General features: G+C 58.7%; 1 protein-coding gene across 3 annotated transcripts in view; it reads left to right on the plus strand.

Moving 5' to 3' along the window:
- LRRN2 (leucine rich repeat neuronal 2) overlaps positions 1–22,750 on the plus strand; it is a 61,323-nt gene extending 38,573 nt beyond the window's left edge. For all 3 annotated transcript variants that reach the window (XM_053909015.1, XM_053909014.1, XM_053909017.1), the window contains one exon: positions 19,642–22,750. In XM_053909015.1, the coding sequence (XP_053764990.1) occupies positions 19,876–22,017 (2,142 nt within the window). In that variant the 5' untranslated portion in view covers positions 19,642–19,875 and the 3' untranslated portion in view covers positions 22,018–22,750. The remainder of the gene's footprint in view (positions 1–19,641) is intronic.
- The last annotated feature ends 362 nt before the right edge of the window (positions 22,751–23,112 follow it).

Here is a 23,112-nt window from a genome sequence, read left to right on the forward strand (position 1 = left end):
AGATTGGCCGTATTGCGTCGTTTAATCCTCAGAATAACCCCGTGAGGTATCATTCCCATTTTGCAGCTACAGAAACTGACAGAGAGGTTAAAGAATTCGTTCAAGGTCACACAGCTAGTAAGAGACTGAAGTCGGGATATGAACTCAGGTCTTTCATGTTCTAAAAGCTTTGTTCTTTCCGCCCCCCCGCTGTACAGAGCATTTGGATCCCAGCTTCCTGAACCTGATCTCCTTTTAGCCCTGGGGGTTCTGGAGGAATTTATATGACACTGATGCTGCCTTCATCATTAGAAGGCTGTCACTAGGGTGACAGGGAACAGTAGATATGGAGCTGTCACAATGAGAAAAATGAGGTGATGGGGAAGGCACTTCATCACTGCTTCTGGATTAGAGGCAGCCACCGCTCTGCCTGGCAGAAGACTCTGTCGTCGTTCTGCTTCGGTTGCACCCCCCGAACCCGTCCTAGCCCCCCGTCTTCAAGCAGGTGGAATCCAGGCCTCAACCCCACCTCCCCCCCCCCCCGATTCCAAAAGACGAAATAACCTTTATGGAAAGGTTGGCCAGCCCACCATCTTCAGAACGGCCCAAGGAGGAGGGCAGTGCTTCTGAACACTTTGGGGGTCACAGACCCCCCTGAGAACCTGAAGCAGGCGGTGCCCTTCTCTCCGTGTGCACACACACGCTCACACGCACGTGTGTCTGCACAGAGCTGGAGGCATTTCCACGCTCTTCAGCCCATCTGTGGACTCCAGAGGCTCGGTGGGTGTTCTTTCTGGAGATGCTGGGGGAATAGATTCATGATAAACATAGTTCCTGACCGTGTTTCCCCTACTCACCCCCTTCTTGGTCCTGCGCTGTTTGGAGAAATAAAGGAAACGGAACTCAGGGCCAGTAACTGCTTTCGTGAGTGTGGCTGGGGGAGGTGGAAGTCAGTGGCCTCATGAGCGCTCTGGCTTCTCTGCGTATTTGCATCGCTTGAGGGTCTTTGCATCCGCCAGGGAGCACACGGCCTGCCTGGGCCATCCGTGGTGGGCCCCCGTCTGAAAATCGGTCAGGCTCCCCCCCACTCAGGATGCCGGCCCTCAGAATCCTGGGAGCTCCACCTTGCACTGAACTCACTGAAAAATGCTTTGGAGAAAAGCCCGCTCCCGCAGGGTCCCGCCGCCCCGGCCGCCCCTGGGAGCTCCTGTCCCTCCCTGGCTGGAAACACGTGCGCTCTTAATAAAGCTGCCTCATCGCCTGTTTAAACTAGACATTTGGTGCGTAATGACTCCTGGCTGGGACCAGAGAAAGCCATCAGCCGTCCTCTGCAGGGAGCAGACCTGCCGGACGTGTCCCGGCTGGCGGCAGGTGCATGGAGGCAGTCCTCCCCAAGGCAGAGTTGGCTGGGGCGGGGGAGGGGGGGAGGCCGGGGGAGCCCCGGGGTTGATGGGGGAGCTTTTAGAAGTCGGGCAAAGACGGCTGACACCTTGCTCCCTCCCTTCCCCTTCTCTGCTGCTCCTGGGCACAAGGTGATCCCAGAACGGGAGGGGATGCAGCAGGGAGGCCCCGATCATTCCCCAGCCCTGCCATGGCACTCATGGGGCAGGGCAGTCTCGTGTGCACCTGCCCCGGCCTCCCAGCTGGAGGAGTCAGACACCGTGGGCAATACTGAGGCTTCCGGGCCCTGGGGTGTGGCTACAAAGCCAGCAGACTTGCTGTTTGCCCAGAGTTCTGAGGTCTGGGGAGATAGGCTCTGGAGACACGTAAGCTACCGCTGTGTTAATTATTATTATTTTTATCATTATTACAGAGGAGCGTGCTCCCCTGTCCGTTCCCTGGGGAAATGGCTGTGGAAACAAGTTGCCAACACCTAGGCCTTGTGCCCAGGGGAGCGAGCCCTGGCAAAGCACAGCCTCCGGATCCTCCCCCGCCACCCCGCCAAGCAGGTTCACCTAGCTGGGCACCCGCCTCCCTGCCCGCCACCTCCCCCAGTACACACGCACCTTGTGCACGTGCTCACACATGCGCACACACACACACAGTGCTCCAGCACAGGGAAGGGCACATAGCCCCCGGAACTCTTGTTCTTACCTCCTCACCGGAAGAAAACTCGTAAAGCTACACGTAGCAGAGCCACGTGAAGGTCCGCGGGGCTGCGAGGGAGCCTGGCAGTTGAGGGCTGAGCCTCACACAGCGCTGGACTTGAATCACGGCCTCCACATGTACTAGCTGTGTGATCTTGGGCAGGTTGCTTACCTTCTCTGAGCCCCCATTTCCCTTTCACTCTTCCGGGCTGGTTGTGTGGACTAAGTAAGAAGTAAGCTTCGTAAAAGGCCCCGCACACGGTAAGCATTCAATAAATGGTTCGTATTGAAATTCGAGGCGGACATTCTTGTCGCCATGTGACAGAGGAGAAGAAACAGGGCTCAGCGAGATTGTCCCAAAGTTGGTACATGGTGGAGCTGGGATTAGAACCTCTAGGGGAGCCTGGGTGGCTCAGTCGGTTGGGCGTCTGACTTCGGCTCAGGTCATGATCTCGCGGTCCGTGGGTTCGAGCCCCGCGTCAGGCTCTGTGCTGACAGCTCAGAGCCTGGAGCCTGCTTTGGATTCTGTGTCTCCCTCTCTCCCCTCCCCTGCTCACGTTCTGTTTCTCTCTCTCTCTCTCTCTCTCTCAAAAATACATAAAGATTAAAAAAAAGAAGAGGAAGAATCTCTGAATTTCTACCCAGACTGGGTCTCTTACTGCCAGACCCTTCAGAGGCTGATTTTTCCCTGGCTGACTTGGTGGCAGTTTGGGACTGGGGTCCCTTGAATTGGCCCTTTGGCTTCTCTCATGCAGCCAGCTCTGTCCACCACCAGGGAGAACCCCACACACATGGCCACCTTTCCAGGGACTTCTCAAAGGGGTCCCCTGGGGGGCGCACGCGCGGCTCGGTCGGTTAAGTGTCCAACTCTTGGTTTCGGCTCAGGTCACATCTCACAGTTTGTGAGTTCGAGCCCCGCCATCGGGCTCTGTGCTGACGGTGCGGAGCCTGCTTGGGATTCTCTCCCTCTTTATCTACCCCTCCTCCACTCGTGCTGTCTCTCAAAATAATTAATTTAAAAAAAGGGGGGGGGGGGTGTCGCCTGGGATAGCTCCCGCAACCCGTGGCTCAGTCTCTGCTGGGTAGAGCGAGACAGTGGGGGACAGGGAGGGGAGACCCCGGAGCTGGGTGGAAAACTGAGGGTCTGGCAGGGGCGGGGAGAGGATGGTGATGGATGGAGAGCAAGGGTGGAGGAGGGGCAGAGATGGGAGAGCCGAGAAAAGAGGTGGGGCAGGGGAAGGGGACACAAGCCTCACAGCTGCCTCCGGGGACCGGCGTGATTCCCTGCAGCTCCTGAGGGCCCCTTCCGAGATGAGACACCCCACATTCACAAAGCCCGTCTTCCTATCAGACAATAACACATCTTTAAGCTTGGTGGCAAATCCAGCTATTAAATTTACTTGTCAGATATAATGTGATGGTGAATTTATGGTGTATGGATTGTATCTCAAAGCTGCTACTAACGTATATAATCATATAATACGTACGTGCAAATGCACATATACACACACACGTACGTGTTCGAGTTTTAGCTAGATACACATTGCTAAGAGCACTGGTTCTTGCCCTTCCCTGGCTGTAGGACCTTGGGAAAGAGGCTTAATTTCTTTTAACCTCAGTTTCGGCATCTGCATAGTGGGCATGGTAGTTAGTTATTATGAGGATTAAGAGATAACGAGGGGCAAAAGTCCCCGGCAGCCTTAATGAACTTAGCTCGTTTTTTGGTGTTTTTTTTTTTTTTTGCGTCTGTTTTAGCTACACAAGGCATATGTCGTTGCCCCCGTTTTAGAGCTGAGGAGACTGAGCCCAGGAGAGAGCGCAGGTCTGGAGGTCAGGCACCCTGTGGTATCATCTCTGCGGTGCCGTGCGCAGGGCGGGACTCAGGAAATGTTTGCACGGGAAGAGACGATTCGCCCCTTGCTGGCACCGCTCCTGAGCCCGGGCTCTCCCCCTCAGCCCGGCTGACCACTTGGGGAGGCTGAGGAGGCCCCAGTGGCCCAGGGGCCTACTGGAGCCCTGGAAGACAGTGGGCCTCTCCTGAGCGGCTTGGGGTCATGCTGGACTCCCCATGCTTGCTCACAAGAGAGGGACTCCCATAGGCGAGGAGCTGAGGAGGCCCGCCAGAGGAGGGCGCTGTCAGGATGGGATCCTTCCGTGGGCTCACAGAATTCCAGAGAACCTCCCCCAGGCCTGGGAGCAGGAGCCTGGTGGCAGGCCCCCACAGGCAGGCCCCAAGCCCTGCTCCACTAAGGGCAGATTGGGTGTCCCGCCGTTCTTGGCAGGTCATGCCTGTTAACGTTTCCACCTGTCTCTTGCCCAGGAAGTTCTTCTCCACAGCCAGCCACAGCATCCTCGGGTAGTTCGTCTGGTTTCCTGACCTTTGGTCCTAGACAGAGATGGGCGGCCAGGAAGAGTGATCGGACCCCCTGGGCACGTCAGCGGGTTCCCGGGGCCCGGGTGGAGACTTTCATGAGACACCTTCGCACATTCTAGACCTACTGGGGTTAGGAGGCCAGGGTCCTGGCACCACCACTCCCACCCAACTTTACCCTGGAATTGTTTTCCTGGCGGGGTGGCTGGAGTGGAACCCACCCTTTAGGTTGAAATAGGAGAGGACAACCCCCAGCCTTGAGAGGTATCTGGGGTCATGTTTTGGACCCTGGCCTCTGCAGTCAGCCTATCTGGCTGTGCTTCTCCACCACGCATTCTACTCACAAGATCTTGGGCAAGCTGCTTAGCGTCCGTAAGCCTCAGTTTCCCTGGGTATAAAATGGGAATGCCGGCAGTTCCTACTCCAAGGGTGTGGGAGGATTCACTGAGATAATGCCCGGGAAGCACAGAGCTGGTGTCCACAGCGTGAGGCGTGTGCTGTGTGGATCCTGAAGCCAGGGCCCGAGGCCCGGCCCCGAGGTGCTCTCCGAAAGGCGACACACAGGGTCAGAGCTGCTGATCATGGTCCCCAGACTGCTGCCTGCAGACTTAGGCCCAGGCCCAAGCTGGGGGGAGTGGCAGTCGCAGCCGGGGTCCCCCTACGCTCAGTGAATGCTTTCATGAAGCAGAAGGGAGGCCAGAAAAAGCAGAGAAGAGAAAAGAAAACCCCAGCAAATTCTCTGCCTCCCCCAGCTCTGCAGCTCCTGGGGGATCTGAGCTGCATAATACAATGGGATTTAATAAAATGCCTTTAACTCACAAAGTTTGTCTGCTGCCAGCTCCTTAATTAAATTGCCTAATGCTGCTTTGCGACGGCAGCACAAACTCCCGTGTTTAAAGGGCACGGTGTTGCCATGGCACTCGCCCCCCCTCCCCCCCCCCCCCCCCCACACACACACGGGGCCAGCGGGGCCGTGGAGGAGCATACAGATGAGGCGCGGGGTCAGCCCTGCCCGCGGTGTCCTCCCCACCACACACACACATACACACACACACGCACTGCAATAGACTCTGGTCTGGTTTTCCTGGGAAAGCATTGAATCCTTGCTAAGAATGCTGAGCCAGGGCTTCACAAAGGGGACACTCAGGGGCATTTGAGCAGAGCAGAGCCAGCCGGCAGGGCCAGGGTGGGTCCCAGGCAAGCCCTGGGAGGCCCGGGGGCAGCCTGGCCTCTCCCCAGCCGCTCGCTCCTGCTGCAAGCGGCCTCCTCCGTCTCCCCCGGTGCACTATACAAACACACTTTGCAGTGTGTGCCGTGACCTAAGAAGGATGGAGAAGCGCTGGGCGAGAGCCTGATTGGTTTGATGAGAACCGGAGGGGCTGGCAGGGTTGGGGGGGGGGCGTGGGCACGGGGCGGGGATTATGTTCTTTCACACGAGGAGGGTGGAGGAGAGAGAAACATCCCTGCTTATGGATTTTTCCGTCAGATACAGTGGTTCTCAGTCATGGCTTCACATTTAAACCACTTGGGGATTTTTTCCCCCAATATTTTATTACGAAAAATTTGGAATATCCAGCAAAGTTGAAGGAATTCCACAGCAAACAACCATATACCCACCACCTAGATTCTACCCTTAGCCTTTTCCTCGACTTGCTCTCACCTCCCTCTCCCTATCAAGCCATCTCATTTTTGGTGCATTTCAAAGTAAATTGCAGACGTCAGTACCCTTTTTCCTAAATACTTCAGTATCAATGACAATGGAGTTCAATCCTGTTCTACAGCATTTTTTTTTCTTTCGATATAAGATTTACGTATAGAGAAATCCTGGAGAGTTCTTTTTAACATTTGACTTTTGAGAGACAGAGACAGAGCGTGAGCAGGCGAAAGGCAGAGAGAGAGGGAGGGAGACACAGAATCTGAAGCGGGCTCCAGGCTCTGAGCTGTCAGCACAGAGCCCGACGCGGGGCTTGAACTTCTGAACCGCGAGATCTTGAACTGAAGTCGGACACTCAACCGACTGAGTCACCCAGGAGCCCCGAGAGGTTTTTTTTTTTTTTTTTAATACCATGGCTGCATGGCACCACCAGTGACCAATTTCATTGGCCTGGAGTCACATGTAGGTATCAGAATATTTTAAAGGATCCCTCTATGGCTCTGTGGGGTGCAGCCAGAGTTGAAAATCCCAGGGATCATAAGACGCAAAGGGTTGTCCTTTTTAGTTCCCCCAAGCAGAACGTGCAGGTCTCCTGGCCGCACCTTGGCCTGTCCCCTGCGGATTCCCTTCCCCTGGTGCTCCCCGTGTGAACCTCGTACAACCACGTTCGTGCTTCTTTTGGGGGGTACCTGTGTGTGCATGTGAACCCACTCCTTCTCGTGTTAGGATCACGGGCGTCTCACCGTCTGATGTGTATTTCCAGTGGCGAAGGCCACACCCGTTTCAGATTCTGTACGTGTGACAGTGACGAAAGCGTGCAGGTTTCCATGTGACGAATGGGGCACTTCCGATGTGGCAGCGGACGGAGGAGGCGATGGTGTCCGGGGATGGCAGCGAGTGTGGCAAGGGTGAGGCTGGTGATACCGGCGGAGAGGGTAGGCTGCAGGTGGGGAACCGCCATGGTGACGCGGCCGTGACCGTCCTCATGGTGATGCTGCTGGTCACCTGTGCTGTGAGGGTGGTGTGCAGACAGACGCGCATTCCCCACGCTAATACCGTCTGAGAAGAATGTCGCTCGCCACGTGACCAGAAGATTGGTCCCCCCGTTTGAGGACCCCGCTGCCGCAAGGGGCAGCTCCTTCCAAGATTCAGAGAAGCTACCTGTGAACCTTATCCGCCACCCCCCCCCCCCCGAGACCTGGAAGAGGCCCCGACAGAGCGACAGCGGCTCCACGCTCGGCCGCCCTGTCCTGCTGCACTTCAACAAGACACAGCTCTGGTATGAAGTACCAGTGGGTCATTAGGAACGTTTATTTAAGATGAACAGTCCTGGGAGCCAGCCCGGTTGGGATGCCAGCCATCTCATGATCGATAGAGATTTTATTTGCCGCCTCCATGGTTTCCCGTTCCTTTCCTGCCCGGTACGCTCGAGGGAAGACAGAGGAAAAGCGCTCTGGGTCCCTCTCCCTTGACCCAGGCGGGAAGGGCAGAGGGCAAAAAGCCCCCAGAACACTCCTGATCTCCCGCTACAGCCCTTAGCCAGCACGTCTCTGAGCTGTCCCGGGCTACTGGGTTTCAGAGAGATTTTCAAGGCTGAGAATGAGGTTGGGCTCTCAAGAGACACTGCCCTTGTAAAATATATACATTAACGAGTATATATTTGCCTGGAAAACGCCTATAAAATAACGTTGTCCAACCCTTTCTCATCTTACAGATGAGAAAACCAGGGCCAAGTGGGCAGCAAATAAAATAGTGTTGAGAGTGACAATAAAAATACCCCTCGTGCATATAATATCTCTACCGATGCAGACCTCTCACACCTGGGGTCTGACTCGGGTTTTTGACCGGGCCAGCGAGCTGCTAGGGACTCCTGAGCCCCTTCCCAGAATCTTCCCACCGCCGCCGAGCCTAGGTGACGTTTGTGTTAGCCCCGGCGGCTCAGAGCGTGCCTTTCACACTCATGTGTTCATCTCATCTGCACCGCACCTCTGCACAAAAGACGGAAGGTACTGGTCTTACCCCTATTTGGCAGAGGAGAAGGCGGGGGCTCATAGAAGTGAAGCCAAGCATGGTTAGTAAATGTCAGAGCGGGAACTAGAATCCAAGAGCCCTGTATCAGTTTGCTGGGACTACCATCTCGAAGTATCACAAACTGGGTGGCTTAAAAACAATAGAAATGTATCGCCTCCGTTCCGGAGGCCCGAAGTCTGGAATCAAGGTGCGGCAGGGCCGTGCTCCCTCCGAAACCCCTCGGGGAGCACTCCTAGCTGTCGGTGCCCGCTGGCTGTCGTTGGAGGTCCTCGGCTTGTAGCTGCCGGGCTTCAGTCCTTGTCTGCGTCATCACGTGGAATTCTCCCTGTGCCTCTTTGTGTCCAAACTCCCCTCCTCTTACACGGACACCAGACATTGGAGAAGGGCCCACCCTAATCCAGTATGACCTTACCTTGTATAATCTTAACTTGATTACACCTGCAAAGACCCTATTTCCAGATTAAGGTCACCTTCACAGGTATTGGGTGTTAGGACTTAAATATACATTTTGGGGGCCACAGTTCAACCCCGCAATGGCCCTTGTCCCAAGCCAGTGGCCTTCTATAGCATGCTCTTGGCCTCCTATGCTCCACCCCACCCCCCTCTCTCTTCCCCATGCTCCCCCGAGGACAAGGGGCTCCCCTCCCCTGCAGTGGAGGAAGTGGGGCTGGCCGGGAGCACTTCGTCTTCTGCTCTTCCCAAATCATTACAAGTTACTAAGGTAGAATCATGAAATATAGGTGGGCTTTTCATCTTTTTTATTCCCAGACAGTAAAAATCACTAAGACTTGTTCTTAATTAGTTTAATTTTGAAGCTTCTAAATATTGATTTAACCTACACTCCTTTGTACTTGCCGTAGTCACTGAATTATGCCTGTTATCGATCACAGATGGAAGCGTTTCCATCCACTGGGCTCTGGGGGCGTCTGGGAGCCCTCGGTCCCCTAGCAGGTGCACTGGGCTCAGAAGGCATGAACAGGCCTGGAGGAGAGGGTGCCTGTGCCCAATTGGAAAGGGCCTTCCCTTGAAGGACAGCTGCTCAGCATAGGCCAGGGGCCGGTTTCTTTCTGATAACGTTGGCTCAGGCCAGGGGAAGTTGAATGAGAAGTCACTGGAAATCCCATTCCATTCTGAGCCCTAGCTGAACTGGGCAAGGGCAGGTAGAGGAGGAGGAGGAGGATGTGAGGTCGGGGTTCAGAGCACAGGTTTTAGAGAAGCGTTTAGGCTTTGGCACCAGCCGGAACCTCGTCTGAGTCCTGTCACCACCAGCTGGATGTTCTTGAGCGACGAACCTACCCTCTCACATCGGTGAAGGGACTCGTAACCCCTGTCATTTCAGTGCACACTCACATCAGGCCTCCGGCATGTTCTCTCCTGTAGGCTATGCCCCTGCTGCCCTCGGTATATACTTCCATGACCACTTTTGTCATGCTTTAGTAGATTGGGTGTTTTGGTTTTTTTTTTAATCTGTGACCCTCAGCCTGCCCTTGCATCCTGAACCCTTCCCAGTGCCAACATACAGTTGGGGCTCTATTAATGCTCATTGGGTAAAGAGTTTCCCTGTGGCCAAGACAGAAGGGGTGAGGGGGTCTGGAATACCGCGGTCCTAACCGTCAGCAGAGTGATAAGCTCAGCATCGTCATGGCCGTAGCTGAGCGTTCCCAGCCCGCACCGTTCCTGTGTACGGAGTTCTGATCTCAGCTGGAGGGACCTTCGAGATGATCTCGCCCAGGGATTCTCCAACAAGAGCATCCATCAGAATCACCCGGCGGAGGGCTTGCTCATCGCTGGGTTACGAGGCCCCACTCCCTGAGCTCGTGACTCTGGAGCCATTCTCGGGGTGGGGTCACCTGCATCCCAAGTGATGCTGCCATGGCTGGTCCGGGGACCGCGGTTTTAGAGCCGCTGTTCCAGCCCAGCTGCCTCATTTCACGGGGAGGAGCCCGAGAAGTAAGAGGGAAGAGAGAAGGAAGGGGGCATAACCCCAGGTCTGTCCCCAGGCCGAGACCGGAACCCAGCCCTGTCCTGTCCTGTGTCGTCTACCACCGGCTCCCATGGCTGGCCTCCGCTTCCCCCGCTGGGCCTTCGAGAAGCTGGGTGAGGGGTGGGGAAGGTTGGACGGAGCTTCCGAGAAGTGCTCTTTGCAGGCCCACCGTGAGCTGCTGAGGGCCAGGCTGGTGGCACCGGGGAGGGGAACCCGGCGAAGGGATGGTCAGGGCAGGCCCGGAGGGGGTGGCGAGGACTGACAGGCCGTCCTCGCTGCAGTTCGGGGAGGAAACCACCTCCACCGGGGCCTCAGCTGCAGCCATATATCTCCCAGGCTGCCTGAGACAGCTGACAGAGGGAGAAGGCAGCGAGGCCCGCCGGGCACCGGGGCTCCTTCCGCCGCGTGATTTATCTCCGAGCTTCGTCTGGCAAACCTGCTGATGAAACGGGTCTCCTTTTCTCTCCGCCTCATCAATTTTCATTCTGATTTCATTTTCCTTTTCCGTTAGAAGGGGTTTGGCCTTTCTCCTCGTTTAACTGGTCTGCTCCCCATTCGCTCTGCCTGCCTTTCTCCTCAGCCGCCCCGGGGCCCCAGGCCCTCTCCCGGCCAGGCATCTCCCCTGACCCCCCCCCCAGCGTGCCCTGGGGTTCCCTCCGTCCGCACCCCAACATTATGGAGAGAGAAACCTCCTCACCTAGCTCCCCATTCACGTCAGACGGCGCTGCTTCCCTCCATTCCTTCCAGGGCCGCAAAGCCACAGCGCCGTGCTGGGACAGCTCGCGATCCGAGGGAAGGGACGCACATCGAACATCGTATTGGGCGTGGGTTCTCAGAGGATGGGGGGGGGAGCGAGGGATGGATTAATTTGTAGGAGAGGCCGCGGTCAGGGAAGACCTCGGGGATGGGAAGGAAGGCCCGAGGTGCGCGAGTGACGAACGGGACTTCTGGTCAAAGACCCTGCACGTGCAAAGGCCCAGGGGCAGGAAAGAGCATTGCTTGCCTCTCTCTGAAATCTTCCCCCTCTTCACCCTGCCCTTGCGCCTGGCTCCCAGGGACCTACTGTGTTTGAAGAGACGTCCTGGGACACTGGCTGTGGGAGGGAGCCTTTCCAGAACTATGCAGGGTCTTCCCACCATGCCCACTTGATCGTAGGAGGGCCAAGGGGAGCTCCAGGGCAGGAGGCTGGGGAGGCTTGTGGGTCAGCAGCCGGGCTTGGCTGCCCCCCCCCCCGACTTGGGACTGTGGCCGGTGTGGAATGTTTCAGGCTGAAACATCTAAACTCTGCTGCAGGAGGGGCCCTCTCCTGGCTTCCAGGGAGCACCTGGGGGAAACAGAGGCACTGCTCACCTAAGCCAGGAGGAGCTGCCTTGTTTCCTGAGTGCAAGTTGTGTCAGACATCAGTGACCTGTAAATGAGCTGAGTTCCGCAACTGTCCTGGAGACTAGAAACAGGACCACAGTTGGAGGGTAGCTGGCTGCATAAGGAGGGACCGGCAGCCCGCGGTGGTAGGGTCCCTAGGAGAAGGTGCCTGCCTTCGAGGCCACACGACCACTGACGGGGGCAGTCCGGTGCTGGCTTGGTGCAAAGGTGGCCTAGAAGCCAGGGACTGGGCCTCAAACAAACTAAAAAGGAAGGGGGCGCTACTCAACACCAGGTGCTTTACAGACATCATCTTTCTCAGGTTCCCCCATGAGCTAGGCTACCGCTCCATGTCCCGAGGGAGAACCCGAGTGACGACGCACGAGGTCACACAGCCAGCACCAGGACTCAGGCGCAGAGCTGCCTCTAGTGCCTACCCCTGCACCTCTAGCCCGAGCTCTCACGGGATTTGATGGGGTCCGTGGGACTTCCCGAGGAGGGGCCTGGAGAGCTCTAGAAGGGTGAAGACCATCGTAGGAGCAGGTCGAATCCAGAGGCAGAAGCCTGAGTCAGAGAGCAGTGCGTTCTTCCCCCACCCCCCGAGGGAAGGCCCAAGCCAGGGGCAGGGGTGCAAACCTAAGGGAGACGGGCCCTGGGAGCGAGTGTGGTCTCCTTGCGGGTGGCAAGAAAGGAGGCAGAAGGGCCTGAGCCCAGACTCTGAGCTGCCTGGTCTCCGGGAGCTGGGAAGCAAGCTCTGCCCCACCTGCCCTTCCGCGCCTTCCTTTCCCTCCTGCCCTCCCGCTCGCTGTCCTTCCACAGATGTTTCCTGAGCTCCTACTGTGTGCCAGGCCGCGGGAGGGACCGGCGACTCAAGCACAGTTCCTTCTCCTGAGGGGCTCACGGTCCTGGTGGGAGAGACAGGCCAACAACCAGCCGGCTCATGATGGAGGGAGGCTGGGGCACCGTGGGAGCCGGGACAGGGGGAGAGGGGTCCGGGCCGGCTACCTGCGGGTGGGCAGATGATCGGCAGGACCTGGCAGCCGGGCGGGGGCAGACTCGGCCGGCGCTGCCCCCCGCCCACAGCCTCCTGCGTGCAGTGCCCCCAGACAGCAGTGGCTGTGCCCTACCTCCTGGTGCCCTCCCCTGTTAATTAAGAAGGAAGGAGGCAGGCTCCCTTCCGGACCCCAGAATTCTAGCACCCTCTGCCCAGGCCAGCCGGGACTTCTGCTTGGGACAAGGAAGGCCCTGTCCTCCGGGGCAAGGAGGGGATTTTACTGAACGCTGACTCCTCACATCGCAGAGGCAGGTAGGGCAGGGGTGGAGGAGGGAACCCTCATCCTTTCCCCAGGAGATACCTTACCGCTTCCCTCCCTGCTCCCCAGGCCCCCACCACCGGACTCTCAGATGTCGGCTTGTGGCACCAGAGCCGTGGAAATAGAAAGGGCTGGCGAATGACACCCTGGGTTCCAGGCCGGGCTTTCCGCACTCTAGCTGCGGGCCCTTGGTCTGACCCCCTAGCTCCGCTGAGCCGAGCCGGAGCCTTCTGGTCTGTGAAGCAGCCACCTCTCAGGTCGTGGGGAGCAAATAGAAATCCTGGCACAGAGAAGGGGCTCGGGAATGTCCCGTCTATCTCCTGAGACTCTCCTTTATGTCACCGGTCCAGTGGCGTCAGAGCGGAGGGGACTCACCTTACCAAAGAGAGATGTTCAGTAGAATAATGGTTTTCAAGCTTTGATCACTGTGACCCAAGGGCAAAAACTGCATGGTTTTTGCCTCATGCTCTTGTCTGTACCCAGGTGTGAATGTGTGTGCATAAAACTTCTCAAAACGGTGCTGAGTCTGGCTACCGTCAACGCGCTCTGGCGTTTTCTGTTGTACTTCATTTTTTTGAAATGCAGATTGTGACCCACTTTAAGTTGTTTTTATGACCCACTGACGGGTTGCCATTCACCGTTCACGCAGCACACCTCCTGCCCCTACCGGGAAAGCGTGCTGCGCTGTGCCACGCCCCGAGGACACGCAGATCAATAACAAAGCACCCTTTCCTCCAGCAGCTCACAGACGGACAGTAAGGAAGGTGCTGTCGGGGAGGAGGAGGTCTGTCCCAAGAGTCTCGGGGACTGCGAGGCGGTGGGAGAGCCCACCCTTCTTGGAGGGAATCGTGGACAGTATCACAGAGGAGGGAGCATTTGGGACAGGCCTCTGTGGCTGAGGTTGAAGCTGGAGGAGGGCTGTGCAGAGTGGAGGGGTCCGAGGCGTGGCAGGAACTAGCAAGTCCTGTTTGGTGGGAGCATGGGGTGGCCAGGAAGGAGAAGGCTGCTGGGAGGGAGGTGAGGAGGCGGCCCCAGGAGAGGCTATCCTAAGGGCCAAGACAAGAAACGAAAGGGGGAGGTAAGTGCAGGCACCGTGGCGGGCGTGGGAGGTGGGAGAGGGACAGGTCAAGGTGGCAGAGATGTCCAGCCTCGGAGACTGCTGGGCGGCGGTGCCGAAGGACAGAGATGGGGAGGCCGGAGCGAAAGCAGGCTTGGTGGGAGACATGGGGTGTGGGACAAGTCGAGGCGAAGAGGCTCTGAGGCAGCCAGGTGGAGGGGTCCGGGGGCAGCTAGCCGCAGGTCTGGGCCTCTCCTTCCTGGCCACGCCCACGTTTGTCCTCTTGCCTGGTGCCCCACACTCCGGAAGAGAAGACCCAGGAGTCTGGGGGTGGAAAGGAGGCAATAGCGCCACCCCGGGGGGTGGCCAAAACCCAGCAGGGCTTTGGGTGAAGGAGGTCGGGTGAGAGGCACAGGGCTGCGTGGGGCCAGGAGGTCATTCCCGCCCTCTTCCCGCCTTCAGCACATGGCACTCACAGACCCAGCCCCAAGGAGCCCCCCCGGAGAGGGGGACCCGAGGTGTAGAGCGATTTCCAGATATGGGAATTGTGGAAGAACAAAGGGGGATTAAGAGGAACCAGCCTTCCCGCCTTCCTGGAGATGGCCGGTCCCGCGAGACACCCCGCGAAGTGTAGCCCACTTTGTGGCAGGAAGATGAAGTGAGGGAATTTCAAGCGTCAAGCTCTGGGGGTCCCTAAAGCCAGAGTCAACTGTTTCCAGAGTCCCCGGTCCCGAGTTGTGATGGGGAAGGAAGAGGAATTCTGGGTTTAAAAGATGAAACTGATTGATGGTGACGGAAGTCAGGACAATGGTTAAGTCCAGGTGGGGGCTGGATATTGACTGACCGGGAGGGCCACACGGGAACCTTCTGGAGGGCTGGAAACATTTACGTCTTGTCCCGGGTGGTGGCCTTCTGGGTACCTACTCACGGAGAAACTCATCGAGCCGTGCGCTTGGGACGAGGGCCATGTAGTCACTCTCCTGTACATTTGTCACACTTCAGAATATTTTTCTTTATCACAAGAGGTGAGAGATGAGAAGTAGGTGGTAAGATGGAAGGAGAGGCAGGGGTGAGGGGGGGCGAATGAAGGGAACGCAGCGCTTCCTGCACCGGGACTCCCGCACTCCTCCCCGAGGCCCTGCGAGGAGGCTGTTACCCCCACTCCCCAGCTCAGGCACTGGCTCCGAAGGCTGCCTGCCTGGCCCAAGGTCACACGGCAGAGCCAGGCTCCAACTCTGATGGCAGAGCCCGGGCCTCCCGCTCCACCGCTCCTCCTTTGCATAAGTTATTTATGGAATTCAGACTCTGCAAGACTAGATAAACGCGGAGGTCTCCTCCGGCTCTGAGGTCCTGCTTGTCTGCGATTAAATGAGAGGTGGGAGTGAGGGGCCGGGCTCCCCTCCCAGGAGGAGCAGGAGGCCAGGTGCGCAGATGGAGGGCTGGCCTCCCTCCCTCTGCACCCCTCCCACCCCGCGCTTATCTGCCGGTGAGGAGGCCGGAGTTTATCAACGCTACACTCAATTACGCTGCCCATCTGTCTCCGCAGCTCAGGGGGACCTGACTCTGAAGCAGCGAAGGCCAGGCCATCGATCACCACCGCCGCTGCTCCTTCCGGACCCTTGGCTCCAGCTCTGGAGGCTGGGTGGAGGCCACGCCGCCGGAGGGAAGGGGAGAGAGGGGAGGGCAGGGCGAGAGTCCACATCCACCGACCTCCTGGGGGAGCCCCCTGTAGGAGCAGCCAGACGACAGAGAAGGAGGGAAGGAGCAGCCGCAGACACAGCTTCTCCCAAAGTCTTCATTAGGAGCTCTGCCAAGGGCCCGAGTTTAACAGGAAATGTAAGGGACCAGCGCCACCCTGGAGTGGATGGCCCTGCTTCCCTGACTGTGGCCCCAGGGCTTTCAGTCTCCTGTCACTGCAGGCCAAGGCTGACAGACAGCCCCCAGCCCCCAATCAGAGGGCAGGCCGAGGTCCACGTGCAGCCCGCTGGCTCCGTTTGTCCATTTGCGGTGCCGGCCCAGCCACACTCACACAGGAGCAATGTCTTCCCTCTGCTGTCCCCCAAATCAAGGAATGGTGTGTGCGGGGGGGCCCATCAGGTGGCTGTAGGGGCGGAGGAGCTGAGGACCCAGGTCATCTCTGAAGGCACACGGGGCCAGCCCCGTGCTCTGCTCCCGTAAGGCCGGCCTGGATCCGCCAGGCGACAAGCCTTGGCTGGGCTGGTGGCCCAGGTTGTGGAGTCCGAGGCCTAGGTTTGAATCCCAACCCCGCCACGTGGACGGTTGCGCAACCTCTGACGAGTCATGTGACCCGTCGGAGCCTCAGTTGCTTCCCTTGCAGGATAAGACTACAAAATCCCTCCTCTGCCCACGCGCGGGCTTGATGGGGGGGGGGGGGGCTCCCCACTGGCGTCCATCTACAAGGCCCCTCCGCGTGCTCGGCCCTGCGCCTGGTGCCGTGGGGGCACAGAAAGCGTGTGCGGCATGGCCCCCCGCCACGAGGAGCTCGAAATCCAGGTGGGGAAAATGTCCACGCAGTCGTGTGAACTCCTGCTCACCCCGGAGATCACAGATAGAAGACAATTAGCTTTCTCCGCAGCTCCCGGCAGAAACTGCTAATCAGCCTGCACGGGTGGGCAGGTGCAAGACAGCCTGAGACGGCGATGGCAGGTGAGTGGGCAGCTCTGCCTTCCTCCCTGGAAGGGGCTGTACGCTCAGCCGCGAGGGGGAGGACTCGTCTGGGCCTTTGCCAAGCCTTGGGATCAGAGGTGCGGCCGAACGTGAGTCATTGAGCCACCGCCTCCCTCTGGGCGCCGAACGCCCGCCCTGGGCTCCTGGCGGGGGAGCAGGTGCACTGCCTCACCCACCCAGCCAGAGGGGCTGCTGCGTGGGGTGGAGGAAAAGGTTTTGAATTCAGTCTTAAGTGGTTCCTTCATCCCCGCCACGCAGCTGAGCCTCTGCAGAACGGAGGCGTTAGAGCCAAGGTGGTGGAGGAGAGACCCCTGCGGCTCAGATGGCATCTGAAGGCCAAGGGGGAGGCCAGGCCCGGCCCGGCCTGGCGGGAGACCCCTCTCCACTCACTGCAGGCTTCTCTGCCCTTCGGGACTGTCCTGCGCTCTTCTAATCGTTTTGCGGTTTTCAGCCCTGCCGGAGTGGAGGAGGTTAATGTCGTGACGTGTTATCTATTTCTGTTCCTCGCTCCCCCATGCCACCCGGAGGCAACGGTGGGCCACGGTGGGCAAGCCCAGTAGGGGCTCGTGGAGGACCTGGACGCACTTTCTGTTCCCCCTGAGAAGTCCTACCGCTGGAGAGCCTCCCAGCCCTGGGGGAGGACCGGAGCCGAGAGGCAACTGACATTTATTGAGCTCTTTCTGGGTGCGCCCCACTCGGCTCCCTTAATCCTAACGGCAACCTCATGTTAGATGGAAGGAACAGAGGCTCTGAGAAGCCGATCCGTTTTCCCAGCGTGCTCTGGCAGGAGGTGGGAAGTCAGAGTAGGATCTCTTCGCCTGTGGGCTCTGCTCTCTCTCGTGCCGGGTCGAGGCAGGAGGCAAGGGCCTCTGGGATGTATACGTGTGACAGGACCACGGGCCTAGGTCCCGTTCGGTGACAGGGCCGTCCCGGGACTCAGCTCGTTCCTGCCTCCTCTCCACCCACACAGTACACCGCAGAGTCCCCTGCCCTCTTCCTGCCCCCCAGTCACTAGCTTGGGCGGCCAGGTTCCCTGGGCTCCCGCTGCACGTGTATGCGGGCGTGCGTGCGTGTGCGCACGTGTGTTTGTTTGCTCTGAGTTTTACGTGTCAGTGCACACACACCCCCACGCAAAACCTCTGTGCATTTTAAGTCACGGTTGTTTTCCCACCTTCAGAAATAGCTGCAGAGGAAGGTGGGAGGTAGTCAAATGTAAACAGGCATACCACTCTCCTGCTCAGGGGAGGGACGGCGCCTCCAGCCGCTCCCCTCCCCAGCATCCTGGAAGCAGGGGGAGGTGGGCGAAGAGCCCCTCTGGCCAGGTGAGCAGCACCTGCCTGGAAGGTGGTAGAACGCATCGTCCCGGGACACGAGAAGGGGCACCCGGCCCGCGGCCGGACCTGAGGACAAAGAAACGGGGTGTAAATGGCACAACCCCAGAACTTGGGTGGATTCCCGTCTCCTGCCGCCTACCAGCTACGTGTCTTCAGCGAAGTTCTTTAACCTCGAAGAACCTCAATTTTTTCACGCGCAAACTAGGGGTATTATATTAATGCTTGTCGGCTCGTTTTGACGGTTAAATGAAATAAGATATTCAGAGTCTGTGGAGTCCTGGCAAATCTCAGGTGACGAGTAAGTGTTGGTGTGCTTCCCTCATAACCCGCGGTTAGAAAACTACCCAGATCGGACTTCTAGTCGTGAGGGGACGGGGCCCAGGAAGGCCCCCTGGTTTTTCCCCCATGTTCGTTGTAAACCAAGGCTGGATTTGCCTCCAGGGTGATTCAGCCTGGCCTTGGGGTCTGTGGGAGCCTGGATTGCCCATACCTAGGAGGTGGGAAACAGTGGCTTAGATTCTACGCCGTGGGGTGGGGGGCGGGGTGAGCGACCTCCTGGGGGAAGGGGCTCTGGGGCCACAGAGATTGATTCGTAGAGTACACATTCACTGAGCACCTGCTGTGTGCTCTAAGCCCAATGATGACCAAGACAGGTCCCCAGCTGGGGAGACATTTCCATGTGGTGTGGTCCAGGCTATGACAGAAGGGAGCATGGGGCACTGTAAGAGCGTAAGGTGGGCCCCTTAGCCAGCCGGGAGTTGGGGAGGGGGATGGGAGAAGCTTCTGTAGGAGGTGACTGACCTTAAGTAGAGGCTTGGAGAACCACTAGGACTTGTCTAGGAGGCCATGAGGAGACACGAGAAGGGGGGCACGTCAGGGTAACTTCAACTCAAAAGTGTTGCTGTGCATAGTTGGTAAGTGGGAGGCAGGAGGCAAGGGCCTCTGGGATGTATACGTGTGACAGGACGTCATAGAAGGAGAGGCGAACAGCAAGAGAACAGCAAGAGAAGCCAGGAGATCGGCCAGGGACAGGTCCTGTAAGGTCTTACCTGCAGGGCTGAGGAGCTCAGACCCAGGCTTCCTAACCCCACCACCTTCCTCCAGGGAGCTCAGTCAGGCTGTCGGCAGGTCCTGCCTCCGGGAGGGAAAGTTGGCAAAAACCAAAGGCATACACTAGGAGAGCCTATGCAGACCCCAGGCTGGAGCACCAACTTCCCCAGCCTGTCTGGGTATAGGGTCAGGGACCATTGCCTTTCTACTTCCAGAGTCCTGAGAGCCCACGCTGGAATTTCGAATCTGTACTATTTCCACAACCACCGCCGTCCCCTCCACACACACACACACACACACACACACACACACACACACTGCTCAGAGGGATGCCTGGAAACTTTACCCAGTGAGCCAAAGAGGGCAAGGGAGATGTGAGAAGGTAAGAGAATCTACTCCACATCTCTCGGCTCAGAAGGACTGTGGAGATGACGGTCGTTCTAGCATCTCCTCTCCTCCACACACGTGCACGTACACCCCTTCCCAAGTTCTCCCGGAAGCTTCCCAGTTCAATCTCTCCCCCCTTCCCTGAAGACTCACAGTTGCTCCCTCCCCCAGCGGATGGTAGAAAAGGACACCCAAGCCTCAGGGCTGTAGGACGGAACCCAGGAGCCCTGGCTGTCCCCGTCTCTCCGTTCCTTTGCCCTCTGGAATCAAGCAGGGGTGACACGGGAGGAGGGAGTAGATTCTGCTTCTCTGCCACCTCCTGACTGTGCATCCTTTTCTTCCAGGGCTGCCCCGATGGGGCGTGGCAAGGAATGAGCAGGCCCCGCCCCAGCGGACAAGGATGGAGAGCCGTACCCAGGAGGGCAAGAAGCGATGCCCACCCGTCCCCACGTAGAATGACCGTCCCGGGAGGGCGGTTCCCCAGGCCCTGGCAAGGCTGCTGACCCTCGGCCGGCGAACCGCTAAGAGTAGGACTCCAGACTCTCCTTGCGGATGGTTCCCTACCCTGCGGCTCCATCATGAGGCTCCTCGTGGCCCCCCTTTTGCTGGCGTGGGTGGCCGGTGCCGCCGCCGCCGTGCCCGTGGTACCCTGGCGTGTGCCCTGCCCCCCTCAGTGCGCCTGCCAGATCCGGCCCTGGTATACGCCCCGGTCATCCTACCGTGAGGCCACCACCGTGGACTGCAATGACCTGTTCCTGACGGCGGTGCCCCCCGGGCTGCCCGCGGGCACGCAGACCTTATTGCTGCAGAGCAACAGCATCGTCCGCGTGGACCAGAGTGAGCTCAACTACCTGGCCAACCTCACAGAGCTGGACCTGTCCCAGAACAGCTTTTCGGACGCTCGGGACTGTGATTTGCGCGCCCTGCCCCAGCTGCTGAGCCTGCACCTGGAGGAGAACCAGCTGAGCCGGCTGGAGGACCACAGCTTTGCGGGGCTTGCCAGCCTGCAGGAGCTCTATCTCAACCACAACCAGCTCTACCGCATTGCCCCCAGGGCCTTTGCCGGCCTCGGCAACCTGCTGAGGCTGCACCTCAACTCCAACCTGCTGAGGGCCGTTGACGGCCGCTGGTTTGAGATGCTGCCCAACCTGGAGATCCTCATGATCGGCGGCAACAAGGTAGACGCCATCCTGGACATGAACTTCCGGCCCCTGGCCAACCTGCGCAGCCTGGTGCTGGCAGGCATGAACCTTCGGGAGATCTCCGACTACGCCCTGGAGGGGCTGCAAAGCCTGGAGAGCCTCTCCTTCTATGACAACCAGCTGGCCCAGGTGCCCAGGCGGGCCTTGGAGCAGGTGCCCGGGCTCAAGTTCTTAGACCTGAACAAGAACCCACTCCAGCGGGTGGGGCCTGGGGACTTTGCCAACATGCTGCACCTCAAGGAGCTGGGTCTCAACAACATGGAGGAGCTGGTTTCCATCGACAAGTTCGCCCTGGTCAACCTCCCCGAGCTGACCAAGCTGGACATCACCAACAACCCCCGGCTGTCCTTCATCCACCCCCGCGCCTTCCACCACCTGCCCCAGATGGAGACCCTCATGCTCAACAACAACGCTCTCAGTGCCTTGCACCAGCAGACGGTGGAGTCCCTGCCCAACCTGCAGGAGGTGGGTCTCCATGGCAACCCCATCCGCTGTGATTGCGTCATCCGCTGGGCCAATGCCACGGGCACCCGCGTCCGCTTCATCGAGCCGCAGTCCACCCTGTGCGCCGAGCCGCCCGACCTCCAGCGCCGCCCAGTCCGCGAGGTGCCCTTCCGGGAGATGACGGACCACTGCCTGCCCCTCATCTCCCCCTGCAGCTTCCCCCCCAGCCTCCAGGTGGCCAGCGGAGAGAGCCTGGTGCTACACTGCCGGGCACTGGCTGAACCGGAACCCGAGATCTACTGGGTCACGCCAGCCGGGGTTCGACTGACGCCTGCCCGTGCTGGCAGGAAGTACCGGGTGTACCCCGAGGGGACCCTGGAGCTGCGGAGGGTGACGGCAGAAGAGACAGGGCTGTATACCTGTGTGGCCCAGAACCTGGTGGGGGCTGACAGTAAGACGGTTAACGTGGTCGTCGGCCGGGCTCCCCCGCAGCCGGGCCGGGACAAGGGATGGGGGCTGGAGCTCCGGGTGCAGGAGACCCACCCTTACCATATCCTGCTGTCTTGGGTCCCCCCACCCAACACAGTCTCTACCAACCTCACCTGGTCCAGCGCCTCCTCCCCCAGGGGCCAGGGGGCCCCTGCTCTGGCCCGCCTGCCGAGGGGAACCCACAGCTACAACATCACCCGCCTCCTTCAGGCCACGGAGTACTGGGCCTGCCTGCAAGTGGCCTTTGCCGATGCCCACACCCAGCTGGCATGTGTATGGACCAGGACTAAAGAGGCCGCTCCTTGCCGCAGAGCCTTAGGGGACCGACCAGGGCTCATAGCCATCCTGGCTCTGGCTGTCCTCCTGCTGGCAGCCGGGCTAGCCGCCCACCTTGGCGGTGGTCAGCCCAGGCAGGGGGCGGGTGGGCGGCCTCTCCTTCCAGCCTGGGCTTTCTGGGGCTGGGGGAGTGCCCCCTCCGTTCGAGTGGTATCCGTGCCCCTTGTCTTGCCCTGGAACCCTGGAAGGAAGCTGTCCCGGTCTTCGGAAGGGGAAACACCATCACCACTATTGCTACAAAATTCCTGAAGCTCGGCCCGCTCTCAGCAGTAGACAAATAACGAGGACTACTTTTTACCAAAAGGGAAGCGATCTGGGTCAGATGCCCTGCCAGGAAAGTGACATGGACCCACGTGCTTGAGGCCTGGCAGCTGGACCAAGACAGACGGGCTTTGTAGCCTCAGGGGGGCACTCCCACCGCCTCCAAAAAGTTGCCCTTACCTTCCGGGAGCCTGTCCGCTGACATTCTGACGAGCATCTCCAAGGGACAGGAGGGACTCTGGCGAGAGCCTCCTCCCACCCCCCCCTAGTTGTCTGTGTGCCCAGAGGCTCCTGGGCTTCTGCTTGGATGTCCCCTGCCTGTGTCCCCAGGCCCTTGGCCCACAGGATGCGCCCCCTCCTCTTCTCTTTCTTTGCACAGTCTCAGTTGCTTGCTCTTTCCCCTCCTGGGCAAGGGCTGAGGGAGGCCTCTCCTCCCCACCATGGGGTGACCGCTCCCAAAGTGGGTCCCTGGTCGGATCTGAAGGACATCTGGGGAGAGGGATGCCCAGGAACGCCTGAGCTTGGCAGCCGGTTTGGCACTCTGAGGTTGACTTTCTATAGGCAATTTTGTACCTTTGTGGAGAAACGTGTCACCTCCCCACAACCCAGTTCACTCTTTTCTCCTGTTTTGTAAAAAATAAAAATAAACAAGAATAACGATAGTAAGGGGGGAAAGGAAACCAAGGGAGGATAATCTTTGAATACTAAGTGTAACTGAAAAGCTCTGTGCTCTGGAATCTCTTCACACCCAGGGGGTGGTTGGAGGGAGGGGCTGGGAAGGGACTGGAGGGGAGAGGGAGATGGTGACAGAGGGCACAGGTGTTCCCTGTAGGTCTGAATTCGGGCCTGCTGGGGGGGGGGGCGGTTGGGGGAGGCTGACAGGAGAAGGAGGAACCACAGGAGGCAAGGAGAGGGTGGGAGAGAAAAATGGAGGAAAGCACAGAGAGAGAGAGAGAGAGAGGGGGAGAGAGAGTGGAAATTTCCATCACCAAACATTGTCACCCCTTCTCCTTCCCTGATAAGCAATTAACATGCCAGTGCATAGGAAGCACTTGCCGGCCTATTTCTAATTAAACAAACCCA

The sequence above is a fragment of the Panthera pardus genome, unplaced genomic scaffold (genome assembly GCF_024362965.1).
Source record: "Panthera pardus isolate Hobbes unplaced genomic scaffold, ASM2436296v1 HiC_scaffold_21, whole genome shotgun sequence".
NCBI lineage: Eukaryota > Metazoa > Chordata > Mammalia > Carnivora > Felidae > Panthera > Panthera pardus.